The sequence below is a fragment of the Daphnia pulicaria genome, chromosome 2 (assembly GCF_021234035.1).
Source record: "Daphnia pulicaria isolate SC F1-1A chromosome 2, SC_F0-13Bv2, whole genome shotgun sequence".
Taxonomy (NCBI): Eukaryota; Metazoa; Arthropoda; class Branchiopoda; order Diplostraca; family Daphniidae; genus Daphnia; species Daphnia pulicaria.
In genome coordinates, this window is record NC_060914.1 from 10,151,205 (window position 1) to 10,171,133 (window position 19,929).

The 19,929-nt window shown below is 41.2% G+C and overlaps 1 protein-coding gene across 1 annotated transcript; it reads left to right on the plus strand.

Annotated features, from left to right (window-relative positions):
- Positions 1–1,799: 1,799 nt before the first annotated feature.
- Positions 1,800–6,951, plus strand: LOC124326119. Its single transcript, XM_046784764.1, has 4 exons — positions 1,800–1,878; positions 3,049–4,388; positions 5,775–6,002; positions 6,109–6,951. The coding sequence occupies exons 2-4, from the start codon at positions 3,156–3,158 to the stop codon at positions 6,334–6,336; spliced, it is 1,689 nt and encodes a 562-aa protein (XP_046640720.1). The 5' UTR covers positions 1,800–1,878; positions 3,049–3,155; the 3' UTR covers positions 6,337–6,951.
- Positions 6,952–19,929: the final 12,978 nt, after the last annotated feature.

Here is a 19,929-nt window from a genome sequence, read left to right on the forward strand (position 1 = left end):
ACTGCTGCTGGCCGACGACTGGTCTTTATATAACTGCGAACTGTGTTGAAATCTCTTTAGAGTCTAAATGTCGTGTGTCCTACATTTAATATTTATTATAGTACCACGAACGACCCCAAGAATTTCTGAAGAATTTCTGATTGGGAAATTTTCAAATAACAAGAATAACAAATTGGACGGGAGAAAAGTCAGAAAAAAATCAAGTTGATATTAAGTGGCCGGGCTCTGCTGCCCTTTTAAATGAGTATAGTTATATTTTGAGATAAAAATATATATCCAGAGGGAATAAGAAGAAAGAAAAAAAAAAAATAAAATAAGCCTGATGAAAAACAAATCTACATTGACGCAACAAATGATGAAAATTCCGGGTAAAAACCAAATAATCACGAGATTTTCTAGGAAATTTCCCCCCCCCCCCCTCCGCGGCCGCTCCCGTCCGGTTTTATTTTTTTATTATTTTTATCTCTCCTTTTCCTAAAAAAACTGCGTGAAATACATAACGAGATAGGAATAAGAAAAGCAAAAAAAAAAAAAGGAAAAACGGGAAAACCGGCCTTCTGACCAAACCTAGTCAATAATGACCGACATAGTCACAAAGGCGGAAAATTTAAAATCAAAATAAAATAAAATAAAATAATTTAACAAAAAAAAAAAAAAAAAAAACGAAATTCCAGTTTTTACTGATCAATAATTATATGGCAAATATTATAATAACGAGAGTCTATGTATCGGAGTCTATTTGAAAGTGCGCCGATAACCCAAACAATGATTTTTGGTTTGTTATTTAAAATCGCCAACTTGGAATTCAGTCCCGAATTCAACATCAAACCGACAAAGTCGAAGATAAAACGAACAAAAATGAACGCGAAATCGTACCCGATGACGCCGGTTAAAAATAACAAATGACTCAAAGTTGCGTTGCAATGAAAAATGAACCCGAAAAAAGAAAGGAAGCAGCCGAAAGTTAACTTGAATCATTCAACTCACTTCAGACTCTTATAATACAATCAATTACGGGCCGTCTATACCAAGAATTGGTTTAACTCCATTAATCTCATTTTGCGCGAATTGATTTGTTTTTGTTTGTGAACTTAAGTGTATTCATGTTGGAACCGTGATTAGAATATCAAAGCAAGTAACAACAAAATCGAAATCAAAAAAAGAATAACTCAATTCCAGCGACGACGTTATTTTCCTAGAAAACAATTTCAAAAGAAAAAAAAGACAATTTTTTTTAAATTTTGTGGGGGGATAAAACAAAAAGGGCAACATGCGATCGGCGGCACCGCCCCCCTTTTCCCAACCAAGATACTCTCCTCCTTCTTTTTCGCCCAGCCGCCCGGAGGGGATGTCTTACGTGCCTGTACTGTACAGCAGGAACACTGGTGGCCGATCCCGACTCGCCCTCAGTACCGTCACGACTCCCGTCGAGTCAACACGCACACACAGCCGAACACACAGCGCCAAAAACATCGACTTTCGTGTGTTTATTATCGCCAGTCGCAGTCGGTTCGCAGTTTAAATAGGGAATTATTTCAACATTGTGTCATCACCAGTTAAAAATAGACAAGAAGACGTGGACTATCAAATCGCCGCTCGTCATTAACAATGTGAATGGTGAATCGTCGTCGTCGCCGTGTTGTTTGTTGTTGTTGTTGTTGTGTGTAGTTATTGTGTGTCGTGTAGTTTTCTGGCTCTCACGCCCGAGCTTCTCTGGATTACGTCAATTAAAAAGAAATCAAATCAAAAAAAAAAAAAAAAACTACGTGCCATCACGGCGTCGCTCAGTTGTGGCTGTGTCGTAATTTTTTTTTTTTTTCGTTTTTTTTTTGGGTTAAATTTATTATTCCGATAATTAATCGCAATCGAATTTAAAAGGTGAGATTTTATTTTGGAATTTTTTGTTGTGTGTATTTTTGTTTCGAATCGATCGACATCGCCACAATTTGTCGTGAAATTCATATACCTATATTGGGGGGGGGGGAGTCTGCGTGTGCTGCTGCTGCTCCCATTTCGTGATTGAATCCGTTGACGAGAAGGATGTGCCTGTGTGTTGCGTCAGAGCGAAAAAGAAAAAGAAAAAAAAAAAAAGAAAACGAGACAATCACAAGAAAATCATCATAACGGGCTTGGCTGCGATTGCGGGAAATGGGAGAAACACACAGCACACACACACACACACAAGGATATAATATACAAGTCTGTCGAGATTTCTTAGAAAACAAAACGAGCCCAGGACCTATACCGGGATAACGAGTTTTTCACTATCTCATTTCTTTTTTTCACGGGAAAAAAAAAAAAAAAAAAATAATAAAATGATTTGTCCCTTTTTCTTTCTTCTTTCTTTCTTTCCTATATAGACCTCCGTCGGATAACTTTTCAATTACTCAAATAATAACAAATAATAAATAAACCTGATTGCCAGTTTGGGGTGTTCAATTTGAGATATGATCAACGTTCAGGAACAACAACAAGACAAAAAAAAAATAAAATGTCAACCGCCATATCAAACGAAAACTTGAAATCTCTTAGACTTTTTAGTTGTTTTTAGTTTTTGTTTTGATCGAGTTCCAATTTTTCTTGAATTGACGGGGAGCCCAAAAAGTCCGAATGAATGGCGTCCGTTTTTTTTTGTCATTTCCAAAGCAAATCACACGAGAGAGAGAGAGAGAGAGAGAGAGAGAGAGAGATAGCTGGTAGACACAGACGCGCCCGTCCCCCAGTCGAATTCCCGGGAATCGTGAACGGACGGCCTTCGTCCGCGTTTCTTTTTTTTTTTTTTTTTTTTCTTTTTTTTATTTTCTTTTTCTTTTAAATTTTCTCTTGATAATAAATTGAGTTGTTGTTAGTTTTATTTGGAGCGGTGATCTAATAATTCAATTCAATATGGACACACCGACACTTTTTGACATTGACAAAGCCCGTTGGATTTTTTGATTAAAGCCCAACGAGAAATGACAATTTGGCCAGCGACACTTTAAGACCATTTCTTGTTTATCTAATCGAATGTCGTTATGTAATAACACGTTTCTTGATTTTCTCTCTTAGGTTGACGATTTTTCAAATTTGGCGCTGCTGGCCTATCGATCGAATCGGCCTTTTTCCTTCAATCGATTCCAGGAACATCTAAGGCAATCGCCCCCGAAGGCATCAAAATGTTGGGAGGTGGCAGCAGCAGCAGCAGCAGCCAAGGTAACGGCTGTGGAGGAGCTTTCTCTTCATCGTCGGCATTGCCGCCGGCTAGACGCCATCAGCACCACCACCACAATCACCACCAGCAACAACAACAACAGACGGCCTCAGCAGCAGCAGCAGCAGCAGCAGCAGCTGCTATCATTTCAGCCTCTTCTTGCTGGAGCCCCACCAATCCATTCAACGTGCTGGCCAGTGGCGGCTGTGGCGTTGGGTCAGTTGTGGCTCCGCCAACGGCCTCGGAGGAAGCGCCAACGGAGGCCGCAGCTGTGGCCTTGTCGCCCGCCAATTTCTTGTACGCCAATTACCCGCCTCCTCCGCTTCTGCTGCCCAGCACAGCTCCGGCCATCCAGCGGAAGAGGCCCGGCTGCTTGTGCGACCACCAGGACGACTACGGCGATTTCAACTGCCATCCGGCGACAACTACAACAGCATCCAGCGGAGGAGTTGGCTATTACGACGATCTGCTGGGCCACAATTACGGCGAGTGCGGAGGCATCCAGCAGCAGGTGATTGAGCCGCTGGATTTGTCACTGCCCAAAGTGAAGGTGCGCCAGCACTGGTCGGGCGGATCCATCGTCCAGGTCAACGACTCGACCATCATCAGCATCAGCGGCCGTCGTCCGGCTCTCAGCAGAGGCTCGACAGCCAACAACAACAACAGCAACAACAGCAACAGTGACTCGACGTGTTGTTGCGGCGGCTGCTGTGCCGATTCCGTTGGCTGCCCCAATTCTTCTTCTTCTTCTTCCAGGCTGGACGTGTCGGTGGTGACTGTGCCACAACCAGCCCGGCCGTCATGCTGGTCATCATCGCCCAGTTACGCCAACCAACAACAGTCTCATCGACAACAACAGCAGCAACAACAACAACCATTCCGGCTCCAGATTGAAATCCCATTCGGTGCCAGTGACGACAAGTTGTTGCCCGGCTTCTTCCGCCACCACCACCACCACCGCAGGACTAACAATAATAAGCCGATCCATTGCCACAACAACAACAACAACAGCCACCTTCACCACCACTCGTCCGCCCATCCGGCGGAAGTCTGCGCCACCATGACGGAAGGATCCGGAGGAGATGAGTCTGACGACCTGCAACGGCTGTCGGACAGCGCCCACCAGCTCCGCCTCTCCGGATATTACTACGGCCACCTCTCCTGGAAGGAATCCGTCCAGCTCCTCCAAAACACAAAGGTACTAATTAAATTAACAACAAATTCAACCATCAAAAAAGATCAAATGATATTTGATTTCAATTGGCTCAAATAACATTTGAAAAATATTTGACGGATAGAACATTGACGACCCAGTAGCCTAGATATTGCTGGTCAGGGTAAATCCGCAGTTGCGGAACGCTAGTCTAAATCTTGTTTACCTGCGCATATCTTATATTATGCACTCAAGGACTCTTTTATATTTTTTATGACGTCTTAAAATTTATTTTGATCAACTGCTGATGGCCTGCTGCACAAGAAAGTCTGACGCAGGAAGGTTAGGTTACAATGCGTGCAACTGTCTGTGAGAAGAAAAAAAAAGAAAGTTGCAACGTCAGTGTACAGGCCTATATAATACAGCAACTGGCTGTTGTTGCCTCAAGGGCAACTGAATTTTGATTAAATTTTATTTTTGGTTGGGTGGAGGGAAATTTGAATTGTCTGGTGAATAGAATAGAAAGGCTCAGTCTCTCCCCTCCTTCGCCTTTTTTAAGAAGGGGGGGGGGGGCAGTCCGCGATTTATTTTTCCAGTGTACTACGGCTGGAACGAATTTGGAACTTGTACCTGGAATTTTTGGGTCTCACCCACTTTATTTTCCACGTTGTGTTGCTGTTTCCCCCCCCCCCCCCCCCCACCCACCCACCCCACATCCAGTTGTGTTTATCATTCATTCATTATTTATTTATTTATTTTCACACACACCAAACAGCTCCCGCTGTGCGTAACCCACATTTCTGGGCGTAACCTAGAAAAACAACTCAAAAAATCAAAAAAATCAAATTTGAATATTTTCGATTTAGAGAAAATGGGAGTGAAAGTGCCAACATAAAAGACTGTGAAATGCCAATCCAAAAAAAAGAACCCAGCGGCTCGGGGGAAATAACAACAGACAACCAATAGTACTATAAGATATATGTTGGTTGATGATGTAATCAGGTTATTCGTTCGATAAAAAAAAAAATAAAAATTGGCGTGTCGCCTAAATAATTGAGGCCTTGCGCAATCAGCCGACTAAATGGCGTTACAATTGTGTGTGTGTAACAACAGGTGGAAGAGCTTGGAAGGAAGAAAAAAAAAGTCGATCGATCTTTGTCCAGGACGACAGGTCCATTATTAATAATAGCAGCCGAGCCAAAATGGGCTGTGGAAGCCGCCAGACTTTGCCTCCGGGCCCCGCCAATTTTTCGAATACTTTTCAAAGTGGAGCGATTTTTATTTGATCTTTTATCACCCCGTTGCCAATGGTGCGATCATTTTACAAAAAGCCACTTATTAAAGAATGGCAAGTCGCCGGATGACATTTGAATTATTTTTGATCGATGGAATTGAATTGAATTAATTAATTAATTAATTGTTCATGAATAGGTTGGGACGTTTCTAGTGCGGGACTCTTCCGACGCCCGCTACCTGTACGCCTTGAGCCTGCAGACGGACAAAGGTCCGACCAGCGTGCGGATCCACTACTCGAGCAGCGGATTCCGGCTGGACGCCTGCAGCACGGGCATGGCCGACCACCTGCCGCGCTTCCGAACGGTCCTCGACCTGGTCGACCACTACGTCGCCAAATGGTCACAGTGTCGTGACAAGGGACAGGTAAATTAACTTAATTCAATCTTTTTCCTTTGATGGGCATTTGACAGCATCAGATAAATAAATAAATAATTCATTTGTGTGTGTATTTCTTTGTTGTATTGACCAGTTTTGGCTGGACAATAGCGGGCAGGTGCACTCGGAAGTCGTCCTGATCCGGCCGCTGATGCGCGATTGCCCGTCGCTGAAGCACCTGTGCCGGCTGGCCTGCAACCAGCACCGCCAGCAGCAGCCTCAGCCAGTGCTGCGCAGCGGCAGTGTTGCCAATTCGCCGTCTTCCGTCAAGATACCTCCGACGATCAAGTCTTATTTGAACGAGTATCCCTATCAGCACTGAATTTTTTGAAAACAAGAATTTAAAATTCGACGCCAATTTGTTTGTTTTTTTAAAACCATAACATTCCCTTTTTATTTTATTTTTAAAAATTAAACTTTAAAAATCTGTATCATAAAAACAAAACGACAAAACTTTGAAAGAAAATGGCCAATTTCGTTCATTTCTGTTATACCGAGTCAATCCTAAATAATGATGTGCTGTATAACTTTTTTTTTTTTAATTTCCCCCGACCAAGACACACACACACACACACATACAAAGCGCGGGAACATTTTGAAAAACAAAATATCTCGTCATCAACGACACAGTGCATGTGTGTGTTTATTTTCTCTTCTATTTCTCTGATAATTCAAATTTTTGTACATATATCTATATATATATACTTATTTTTTAAGCGTCATCAATTTTGGAAATATTTGAAACATTTTTCGCTCTCTCTCTCCCTCTCTCTCTCTCTACTTTGAACAGAAAAAGAAAAAATCAATTATATATCATTTTCTTTGCGCCTCACCGAGCTTTTTTGTCCTCTTGTATAATATCGTCGTTGTTGATGTTGTTGTTGTTGTTGTGTACAAAAAGAAAAGAAAAAAGAAAAAATTTTTTTTACCCCCATCAGCTGCCAATTATTTTTTCTTTGTCAAATTATTATAATCGATCGATTAATTAATTATCGAAGATGTTTTATTTTATAAAATGTGTGTCTGTGTGTGTGTGTGTGTCTGCGGTTAATTTTTTTTTTGGGGGGGGGATTATTTTTCAATACAAAGAACAGGGTGGGTTAAGAAAAAGGATTTGAAAAAAAAAAAAAAATCTTTTATTAGAAATTTTTCGCGGGAATTTTAATTTTTAAAAAATTATCTACCGCGTGATTTAATTGTTATGGTTTTATTTTTTGTTTTCAAAATAATATTTTTCACTAGAAGAAAAATTACCTCTCCCTCTTTTAAAAAGAAAAAGAAACAAAATGAAACTCGATCCATGTCCATGTGCAACCAACAAATTATATTTAATACGAGCAAGAAGAATTTCATTTTTTCCGACAATATATATACATAATTACATATTATATATATGTCTAGATGATTATTCATATATAATACAACTTATTATTGTATACATGTATAATTGTATATAATACGCGAAGGGTCAATTGTTTGTTTGAAATTTTGTGATGGCGCATTTGTCTCTCCCTCGGCCGAGGCTTCATCGCGGTTCGATTCGCCGAGCCATTGAAACATTTTTTTTTTCCCGACGGTCGAGTTGATCAAAAAGAAAAAGAAGATGCGCCTCTATATATATAGTCTAACAGATGAGGGCGGGGGCACACGGCACGGCAACCGAATAACGGCGTTTCGGTTTGGTTTTGTATGTGTATAATGGAATTCCTGGAATTCCGTCCGTCATCCGGCGCACTCCACTCGGATATGTCGCGCTCTTTTTCTTCCGGCCCTCACATATAGGTATAAATTGCCTTTTTGAAGTCAAGGGAGAACGGCACAGGCAGCTACAGCAGCAGCAGCAGCATCAGCTCAATCATGGATGAAAATAACCGCTCCCGACAGTATAACACGGGGGGATGAGGTTCTCTGAAACTGGTTGCCGACGCGTTGCTGGGCACATATCCGTCTCTTACGACCCCGAAAAGTCGTCGTCGTCGTCGTCCTTTATTATTTAATAAATAACCGAACCAACCGATATTATGTATAGACATCATGATGATGGGGTCGTATCCATAACACAGTTACTCCCCTCGAGGGAGATAATATATAAGAAGTGGGTTGGTTATATAAATTTCTTATACAAGGGATGTTATAGGTATAGCTATATAATAGATATCAAAGTTTGTTTTGATGTTGTTATAGATGATACCTTTAGGTCCTTGAATCAATTTCACCTCAAATAGTTTTTTGTTTTTTAATCCTTTCGTGTTGCCGACACGCACACCCAAAATTGACTCAAAGTTGTTTTTCTTTTGAAGTTCGAATTTGGCGGGCGCAACACTCCCCTCAGTCACGCGATACGAAATTTTCAATTTGTTTGTCTATTGAACTAGAAATTTCAAAAAAAAAAATAATAATAAATAAATCTCAAAAAATTATAGCCCCGCCCTTATTGCAGAAGGTTATTCATTGATATTCGGATTATTATTTTTGAATGCCTGGTGATGATGACCTCTGACGTAATTACTCGGCTAAATAGGCATCACTTTTTTGTTGTCTTTTTCTCCCACCATTAAACTTATTGTTTTCTTCGTCGTTGTCGTTTTCACTCCTTGTCTTTCGCTTCGCATCGGTTTTTTGTTTCGCCGAAGCGTTATATTATTAGACTGCACAGCCGCGTTAAACTGCTTATTTTACCGATTTCCAGTACCTACACACCCCTAACAGTTTCAGTACCCTTCAATATGGTACTGAAACGCAATTCAGTATTTTACTGTACTTGCTTAAGTACAAATTCTCTACTAACCATTCATTTGCCTACTTTTTACGTTATTCCTAGTGAAACTGTTAGTAGGCATAGTTCTGTTCAGTAGGTTGGTCCAGCAGTTTATAAAGATTTAGTTAGTAGTCTGAAAAATTCAGTATGTTCAGGTAGGGTTAGTAGTTTGATTTTAAAAAGTAATCAATAATAAAAGCAATGTAGGTTATAGCTAGTAGTTTACAAAAATTTAGTACTTTTGTTATAAGTAGTGTGAACAATTCAGTACCTTAGACTAGTAGGTTACAACTTTCAAGGAATAAGTAGTATTCGTTAGGATAGTAGCTTTTGTATATATCAATGTGGCGTGCCTGTAAGGCACTAGACTGCCACGCCAAAGGTCCGGGTTCGATTCCCGAATAAATCAAGTCTTCTTTCCAAGTTAAATAAAATCGAAATGGTCGGTTAGTAGGATACTATTGGTTAGTAGCTTGGTGCCGAATAATATCAGTAGGAATCTCCCACAACCAATGCCGTAAATGAAGTGGTCAAAACTTTTTAAGTAATGGGTGGGTAGTAAAAGCAGGAAAGAATTTAAAGTGGTTTAGTTTATCCTTAGTAAGTTGAACACCGGATAGGGGTTTCTAATAAAATTAGTAAGGCGAGTAAGAAAAGGTAGAAGAATTGAGAAGTAGTTTCAATCAATTGGTTAGTAGGCTGGGTACCGAGTAGCAGTTACATGAAAGTAGGATACCGCCACTGTGTGTGTGTGTATATTCTCTATATTCGGCTTTTTTGGCCCTAGCAAACGACCGAAAGTCTCGGCCCCGTGCTGCGCCATCGTCATTTCCCGGTAGCCGTTTAATTTGCTTTTCTCGGAGACGCGCGCTCCAGTGACGACGTCGATAATATAACCAAGAAAACAAGCCAAATCACGACGCTGGAGGGGGGGGGGGCTTTGTGTAGCAACAGCAGCATCCCCATCATCGATAGGGTATAGTATATACTAAGAACAACGCTGCGCACAGATGAGAAAACAACGCGCACCGTTCTATATATTCTCAATTTTTGCCTTTTCACAGTACTATATTCTGCATCATGGTTCAATTCAAACACGAGTTTTTGAATCAAACATGGAAATTTCTTTTTATAGGTTATAATTATTCCTTTATATAGATTGTCTGTATTTATAGGCTATATAATTTTTAAATATAGGCTATATATATAGTATATGTATAGGCTCAGCGCCAGCATCACAGGCGGATGTCGATGTATAGCAACGAGCGCGGGGCCAATGAGTTTTTCGCGGAAGGCCTTGAACGTTGACGAGGGACGAGCGCGAGCTCGCATCACTGGTTTTGATTATGATTTGTTCTCCGCTGCTGCTGGGCTATATATGTAATATCGACTCAGAAATAAGCTTCTTTTCTCTCAGCAGCATCATCGGCAGATGAGTAGATCCTATACACATTTATGCAATTTGCGTGGTCTTAATAGAAATCGACGCTTTTAACGTCTTAATACAAATGCGTTGAACAGCGCAGCACAGCTAGCGCTATACGTGGTCTCTCCAAATTGAGATCCTCCTTTTAAGATATTTTTATTTTCAATTCTTTTTGGGAGTTTGCAGTGCTGCCTCAGGTCGAATAATAACGACGAGATAATAATAAAAGCCCATCAAACGGCTCGGAGTGATTCCTGGAAAACCCTAATCGCCCTAATAGCGTTTTTATTAGCCTCGGCGACTCTTTTTCGTTTTATCTTTTTTTTATCGGCGAAGCTCCTGGAGGAAGAAAAAAAGACATAAGACATTTCGAATGGGCGTGGATGCGTGTGTAGGATATAAGCCTATTGCGCATGGGCATCATATAGAAAAGAAGAAGAAAAGAGAAAGTGCGCTGGTTGTTTTAGATTTGCCACAAAGCGAAGAGTCTTTTATATATTAACATTAGGAGGCCGTCGACCAAAATAAGTTTGGATATTCGTCCGAATAGACTATATACTATACTCAATATATACTATATATATACTTACATTTTTTTAATCTATACATCGATATTGATATTTCTTGTTCGGCAAACAGCTCGAATCGATCGAGGGCTGCTGCTGTGCTGGAATGCGGACTCTGATATCGTCTTTCAAATATATGCAACAAACGAAAAAGGCAAAAAGTCCAACACACAAGTTTTCCGTTGATAGCACAGCAGCTAGCAAAGTCAGGTTTTTTTCCTCCCCCCCACGAAAAATAAAAAGTTTCACATGATTTTTCGTTGATTTTCTGTATTTCTATATGATGACGAAAGCAGCAGCAGAGACTTTTGTTCGTCCTTTTTTCTTTCTCTTTTTTGTTTTCTTTTCCTGTATTATATTAGCTACGAGCAAAAGAGCAGAAAGATATTCTCAGAATTACGTTGAATGTTGTGCGCGTATATATACAGGATATATAAAAGACCGGTCGCCGATGATATATATCAAGCTAATACATACGTTTCGTCTTTTTTCATTCTATACACATCGCAGAGTCTCTCCAATTTGAAATGAATTTGTTTTTATTTTATACAACCAACCACGAAACAACAACCAGAGTCGGTTTTATACCTCTGGTTGATGGGGAGGGTTGGAAATATATAGCCTATTAGGAGAACGATGATAACATCACCATCAACAATGTTTTCATGCGGGAAAATCAGCCTAGCCCAAGGATGTTTATTGCGTTCTTCTAATATATAAAATCTATGTATTAATGTATTCAACTCTCAGCTGGGAAAATGGTTTGTCCTTTTCGATTTGTTCCACATTCGTCATTTTCGTGTGATTCCGGCCAAATGTTTGATATATTATTCCTTGTGGGATGCGACCTGTCGCCAGAGGTCCCCTGACCAGCACCAATTAGCCTACGGCCTTATTCTTTTGGTTATCCTCGAGCGCAGCAAAGGCGTTTGTTGTTCAATTCAGGTTCAATCGAAATTTAAATATTTATTATTAATTCCAGCATAATATAAACATATTTCGACGATGTTATCTCTCTCTCGCGTTTGCTTTTGAGATATTTCCCAGGAATTCTCCAGTCTCTTTTGTCACAATTTAAAAATCGTTCAGAATTCATGCAAAGAAATCAAAACAAAAAGGAAAAAAACCCGCAACATGTGGAACGTGAATTAATTTGTTAGAACCCGGTGACGCCATATTATATATGCGCACAGCACAGCGCGAGTAATATAGGTAGGTACTTGAATGGGATGACAAACAATTAATCAGCAATCTCTATAGAGAGACGAAAGAGATCGTTTGTATATTATATTAGTTACCACTTTTATGTCGATGTCAATGACGACTAGATACCGCGCACCGCGATTAATTCAATCACAGCTGCTGACGACCATGAAACCCGTGTTATATTATACATATATTCCGCGCGTCCCATATACGTATATATATATTCAGATCCTGTATAGGGTGGCATTGATTATATATCTGTAATGGTCTAATGATTATACCGAGACTTTTTCGGGTCTCTTTTCAACATAAAAGCTCCGTTAATGTCTCTCGATTAATCTCTCGACTGCTGATGTAAAGTTGTTGCGACAGCTCTCTGCAATCAGCAGCGCAGCAGCAGCAAGGTCTTCTATTGAAATATTCAATTCTTGACTTATATATATAATGATATGCTATTATAGTATATATACTGTATATATAGGCAATAGATATGGATGGGGTATCTCATTCCATATTCCGTCAAAAGTTGTTTATAGTATATTCAAAATAACTATGCCCTTATATACATATTCAAATATAATCAAATGACGTAGAGACTTTTTGATAATCGTTATTTCTCCGTTAATACGACCTGTCGCCAGCAGTCACAAAATCACGACATGATATTATTCGCAGAAAGAAGAAAAAGAAGAATTCAGAAGAATTCATCAGTAGAAGAAAAACAAAAAGAAAAAGTTGTCAAACTCGTCTATACAGCAGCAGATTTTGTTTCAGATTTTATGAGACAATGTCAGCAGAAGTAGGACAGGTTTCCTATATATGCATGTACTCTTTTTTTTGGTACAAAGACACAAACAAAATAAACCTAATAAAAATCGACACATTTTTCGCATCTATAATCTAGGAAGTGAATTTCCTTCTTGGCCAACTGCTGCTTGCTGGCCAAATCGTCGTCTGCTACAGCCTCGACGTGTTGTGATTCTGTGCTCCCGAATTTTTGGATTTTGTGCTTTTTCTGGTTTGTTTTCATCAGTAGTCTTGGATTTATCTCGTTTGCGAGAGAATCTGGACTCTGCAGAGTATCTTTTTTTCTATAGTTCTCAATTTCTTTCTTACCCTTTTCTCGTTTGTTTCCTTCGATCTACTGTCTGTGTATAAAAGCCCCCCCCCCTTCCAGCTGATCTGTCAGTGGCCTGACGGATAAGTTTTTCTTTTCAGTGTTTCTTTTCATTTCTTTTCTTCTATCTTTGTATCACACCCTTCTGCTGCCTTCTTATTTTTTCTACTTCGTCTTAATTTCTTCTTCTTATATCAGTTGGCTTAATTGTGTTTTTTTTTGTTTATCTCCCAATTAGTAGACTCTCTTGTGATCGTGATCGTTCTTCAGCTATAAAGGAATTCATTCATCAATCGTAAGTTGCGAAGTTCTAGTTTCAAATTTTTTTAAACAGGAAGTGTGTGGTGAAATTCCACCCCGTCCGGTCTGGTTCTAAGCATAACTGGAAAAGGCTTGGTCCCCTAGTTTATTGCTCTAAAGAGCTAAGATCTCCGGTGATCTTGCTCCTCCTCCCTGGGCGAGTGGCAAGGCCAGCTTCTCAATCCGTTCTCGTGTCGTGGGCTTCCGAGTGGAGCGCCGGAAACCTTCTGGTGGAGACCTTGGGGGGATTGAGTACTGGTCACTCTGCTCACGCCTGGTTTGAGGGGTGAGGGAACGGGGGATAGTGTAATCTCTTCGACGCCGTACTCGTCTTGCCTGTCCCTCCCAGTGTCGAAGAGGATCGTCCATCTCTTTCTTTCTCTTCCTTCTCGCTACTTGATTCCCTTTTTATAAGGGCCCTGATCTTAATTGCTAGCCACTAACTTTCTCCACTTCCTTAAGATTGATGGGAGATGATGATGATGATCCAGGCGGAGATCCCTCCGTCTGGGGTCATACTTCCCTGGCTCTCAGTATCAACACACCTTCTCTTAGTCAACCCACCTTCTGCAAAGCTTGCACCCTTCCGTTCGTTCCGATAGACTCTAGATACAAATATTGCGTGAATTGTAGAGCCACAATGGTGTCCAAAATGAAAACGTCCGGCACTAAGAGAGATAGCTCTGCAGCTCAGTTTTCCCTCCAAGAGTCAAATTTGTCCAAACAGCAGAAAGATGATAATGATGATAACTTCCCCTTCCAATTCGACAAAGCTTTCGGAATGGATGTCGATTCATTCCTTGATCTAACCTCAGCAGAGCAAACGCTCAAACTGAAATCCTTTTTTGCCAAATTGGAAGAAGAGGCAGTCTCTGTCAAATCTGAAAAGACTTTAATGTCAAGGAAAATCGAAAAACTTGAAAAAGTAATCGAAAATAGAGCCACTCTCCAAAGCGAATTAAATCTAGCCAAAAAAGATCTTTTAACTGCCAAATTATCTCTTGCTGACAAAGACATCCGGCTCTTTGATCTGCAATCGTCTGTCAATTCAGCTATGACACCGTCTTTGATCACACCCCATTCAGCTTCAAACCCTCCAACTAGCAATCCCTCCGCTCGTAAACAGTCTTTGGTACCTCCTTCCGTTTCAGGTTCTAATCTTTCCAACTCGCACGGCGCAAACCATTCCCATTCTTCAGACAGTTACGCTACAGCGGCAAAAATGAGGTCCAGAGACGTTAGACCTGTACTTATGGCAAAGATAGGCCCCCTAACTAACCCATCTAGTTACTCTGAGTCAGCCGTAGAATCCATCCTCGGACTCCAAACAGATGGCCCTATTGCACAGGACATCAAAATAAAAAATGGCAACTTAGTGATGCGTTTCAACACGGCTGCGGATAGAGATGAAGCCAACAATCGTATAAATGCCCACCAATCGAAGGGATATAAACTCTTTGACAGAGTTTACGTTCCCACCACCCCCTTCCCTCTGCTTGTCCATTTCAATAACCTTTCTCAACGTACCTTGGCAGAACGGTCTGATGACCTCGAGATGAAAATAGCTAAGGAAAAATCTCTCATTTCCCAAGTCGAGTCTAGCAACCCATCTCTGATGGGCTGTGTTGTCTCCGCCAGGGTTCTTAGAAGCAGCCCTAATTCTCATTCTTATCTAGTCCGTCTATGTGTTAACTCCTCGGCACTTAAAAAGTCTATCTTAGCTGGTGGTCGTATCTTCCTCGAAAATAAGGCCCATCGTGCGATTGATGTTGATGTCGACAAAGAAGTTAGGCGATGTCTCAAGTGCCAAAGATACGGTCATATCAAGCACTTCTGCAAATCGTCTTCGACAGTATGTGGATGCTGTTCTCTGGATCACGAAACCTCCACTTGCACGGTCCCTAAATCAAGTTTTAAATGCCCGAATTGTCAAGGAAACCACGAGGCAGGGCACACGAGCTGCAGTGCTCAGATAGCCGCAGTTTCGAGATACACCGCTCTATTCTCTTCCAATGACTGATAGGGTTTCGTCACTATCCTGCCTTCAAATCAATCTTAGGCACTGTAGAGCAGCCGCTCTCTCCCTCTCTCAATTTATTTTGGACTCTGGTTTCGATATAATTCTTATCCAAGAACCGTATGCCACCTTCAATAACGGCATCGAAGTAAAATATATCCCTCCTGGATACGTCTGTTTCCACAATCTAACTAAAGATCATGCATATGGAGCTGCCGTTTTCGCAAAAGCATCCCTCAAGGCCTCGCCTTGTCCCTGGGGCGCCACAAACTCCATTAGCGGTATAAGAGTCAAGATCAAACACAAAGAGATTTTCTTCTTCTCCGTCTATCTCCGTCCTAGTCTTCCCATCATCCTTTCTTCATTCAATAGTCTGCTATCAGAACTGTGCGCTAATACTAGACACTCAGTCTTCGGTTTGGACACCAACGCCAAAAACAAACTCTGGAATAGCTCAGGTACAGACTCCAAAGGTCTGGACCTAGAATCGCTGTTTCAATCTTTTCAGTTAAACATTGCCAATGCCAGCTTGGACAGCCTATCTCACAAGCCCAGTAACACGTCGTTTATTGACGTCTCAGCCTTTGGCGACTCGCTTAACCTACACAACTGGAGATATCCCGACTTCCCTTCGCTGTCAGATCATCCGTTTATTGCTTTCTCGGTGTCCATTCAATCTCTAGATTCGTCCAGCACCACTCATCGAGGTGTAGGCAACTCGCTCCCTCGCCCCGAATCGTGCAACCTTGAACGTTTCACTACTTTACTTCGCCTTCAGTCGCATAATCTCCTTGCCAAATCATCTACTAACAGTCTTCATAGTACTAACGACATCAACACATCTATCACTCTTCTTACCGATTGCATCAGATCGTGTGCCATCAAAAGCAAAAATACAGCGTCTCAATCTTTAACCCAGCCAAAAAAAATGCCTTGGTGGAATAGGGAACTCTGGTCTCTTCGCCACGATCTCAGGATTGCGTACAAGAATAGGTCTCTTCTTAAATCACCCGAAGCAGAACTCGAATACAGATTAATCAAATCCAAATACCAACAAGCTCTGAGGTCTCATAAGAGGGCCTCATGGAAAGATTTCTGTTCTGCTAATTTCAATGGCGATATTTTCGGAGCGTTAAAAAAAATAACCCAACCACCCCCTTCCAATGGCCTTCCCCAAAAACTGAGCTCTCTTGGATCTGTTTTCAGCTCTCAGAATCAAATTATGCAGTGTCTCGCCGACAACTTCTTCCCAAAACAACCTATCACATTACCTCAACACTCCTCGTTAGAATCCGAAGTTTATAGACAACTGAACAGCGGCCTCCCATTAGACTATTCTCCACCTATAACTTTGGTTGAAATCCGTGAGAACCTGAAACAACTAAAAAATACCTCCACTCCAGGATCAGATGGTCTCTCGATGATCTGGCTAAAGCTTAGTATCGAGCACGTTATGCCTCTTATCGAATCTATTTTCAATGCCTGCGTCTCTCTCAATTACTTCCCACCTTCCTGGCGATCAGCCAAAGTAATTGTTCTGAAGAAACCAAACAAAGACTGTTACGAGACTGTCAGCAGTTTCCGTCCAATCAGCATCCTAAACAGTCTATCTAAACTATTCGAAAGAATCCTCCATACGAGACTGAAGAAATTAGCAATTGACAATCAATGGTTTAGCCACAATCAGCATGGCTTTCGTGAGGGCAAGTCCACAGAAACTGCGGTTTCAGATCTAGTCAATCATATAGAATGTAGTTGGAAAGCAAAGAAAACGGTAGCGTGTGCTTTTTTAGATATCAAGAGTGCATTCGACGCTGCATGGCACCCAATGATTTTACGTGGACTCATCTGCAAAGATTGTCCAATGTACCTTGTAAAGCTAATTGAGGCTTTCCTTCTTGATCGCACCGCCACTATCTCGTCCGGTGATGAAGAACTTTGTACCACTCTCGAAGTAGGTTGCCCCCAAGGGAGCATTTTGTCACCATTCCTTTGGAACATCCTTCTCGAATCTCTATTCCTACTCTCCTTCAATTTTGACTTCATAATCATTGCATATGCCGACGACATTTTGCTATGTGCCACCAGTGTCTTAGCTCACCTAGCAGTCAGCAACCTCCAATTAATGTGCAACTCTGTGGTTGATTGGGGTCTAAACTCTAAACTCTCCTTTAATGCACTCAAAACTGTGTTTATGGTTTTCTCTCGTAAACAATTTGATCGATCTGCTTTCTGCCTTGTCATAAACAACGTTAGCATCCCTCACTCTAGAGAATGTCGCTATCTAGGTCTCATAATAGATGAGAAACTGAACTGGCGGGCCCACATTGCTAAAATTTGTACGGAGGCAACCAAAACCTTCAATACTATCAAAAGATGCTTCCGGCTATCCTGGGGCCTCTCACGCTCCAAACTTCTCCTCCTCTACAATGCGGTAATCATTCCAAAAATCTCGTATTGCTGTCCGTGTTGGGTTTCCGCAACCAAATTCTCCTGGTGCAGGAAGAAGTTGCGCAGTTTTCAGCGACCAATTGCTACGAGCATCTGTCGAGCCTTCAAAAGCACGTCTGGTCAGGCGGGCTTCGTTCTGGCTTCGACAACTCCATTAGACCTTAAACTTATTGAAATCACTTGTAATAGGTTCTTGGCGGGTGCTCCAATTCCAGTCTCTTCATCGTCGGTGATCGCAATCCTAGTGGAAAAAGCGAGATCGGCAATGGTCATCGCTAGTCGTCCAGATCCTCCCTCCCTTTCAACAATAAAAGCCACCACAAGAAGATTAATCTTAAATCAATGGAACGAAGAATGGTCCATCTGTACTTCCGGCTGTCTCACTAGAGAATTCTTCCCATCTATCCAATCCGCTCTTACATTGAACAAACTCAACCCCTCTTTTGAAGTTATGCAAGTGCTATCTGGACACTCCTTTCTTTATAAATTTCTACACCAGATCAAAGTTCAATCTTCTCCACTCTGCTCTTGTAACCAGGACGATGAAACAACTCAACATTTCCTTTTCTCATGCATTAAATTCTCACAGCAGCGCGCTGCTCTGATCAAGGCCGTCAACATAACTTCCTTACACTGGCCACCCAATCTAAAGGAATTTGTATGCAACACCATACTTTGGAAGGCCTTCGTGACCTTTATCACCCAAACTAAAAGATTGGTCAAGCCATCCAGATAAATAACTCAGTTCTTTTATCCCATTTGCAAATTCTTTTCGGCCGTGTCTACTCGTCACAATCTCTGGTACCTCGACCGGGGCTTGCTACTTTGCAGTACCCAGCCTCAGGACGAGAGGTACCAGTAAGATGTTACAGTTCTTAGTCGTTTGAGGCCTTTATTTTTTTTTCCACTTTTTGCTAATTCTTTTTCTTTTTTTCGGCCGTGTCTACTCCACATAATCTCTGGTGCCTCGACCGGGGCTAGACGTACGTTACAGTACTCAGCCTCAGGACGAGAGGTACCAGTCAGATGTTTTTTAGTCGCTCGAGGCCTTTCTACATCTTCATACCCCCTTTCATAGCATTCTATCTTCTCTCTCTTCCTTTATCTTCATAAATCGCCATACATTACCACCCGTCAATTTCGTGCGTTTATTTCATATTCCCTTTCCCATATCTAGTCCAGTGTTGTATTCGTTATTTTTATATTTTTGACTGTAATATACGGGTAACACTCGCCTTAAGACGAGTAACACACCCTCTAATAATAATACATACGCTTCGTCTTTTTTCATTCTATACACATCGCAGAGTCTCTCCAATTTGAAATGAATTTGTTTTTATTTTATACAACCAACCACGAAACAACAACCAGAGTCGGTTTTATACCTCTGGTTGATGGGGAGGGTTGGAAATATATAGCCTATTAGGAGAACGATGATAACATCACCATCAACAATGTTTTCATGCGGGAAAATCAGCCTAGCCCAAGGATGTTTATTGCGTTCTTCTAATATATAAAATCTATGTATTAATGTATTCAACTCTCAGCTGGGAAAATGGTTTGTCCTTTTCGATTTGTTCCACATTCGTCATTTTCGTGTGATTCCGGCCAAATGTTTGATATATTATTCCTTGTGGGATGCGACCTGTCGCCAGAGGTCCCCTGACCAGCACCAATTAGCCTACGGCCTTATTCTTTTGGTTATCCTCGAGCGCAGCAAAGGCGTTTGTTGTTCAATTCAGGTTCAATCGAAATTTAAATATTTATTATTAATTCCAGCATAATATAAACATATTTCGACGATGTTATCTCTCTCTCGCGTTTGCTTTTGAGATATTTCCCAGGAATTCTCCAGTCTCTTTTGTCACAATTTAAAAATCGTTCAGAATTCATGCAAAGAAATCAAAACAAAAAGGAAAAAAACCCGCAACATGTGGAACGTGAATTAATTTGTTAGAACCCGGTGACGCCATATTATATATGCGCACAGCACAGCGCGAGTAATATAGGTAGGTACTTGAATGGGATGACAAACAATTAATCAGCAATCTCTATAGAGAGACGAAAGAGATCG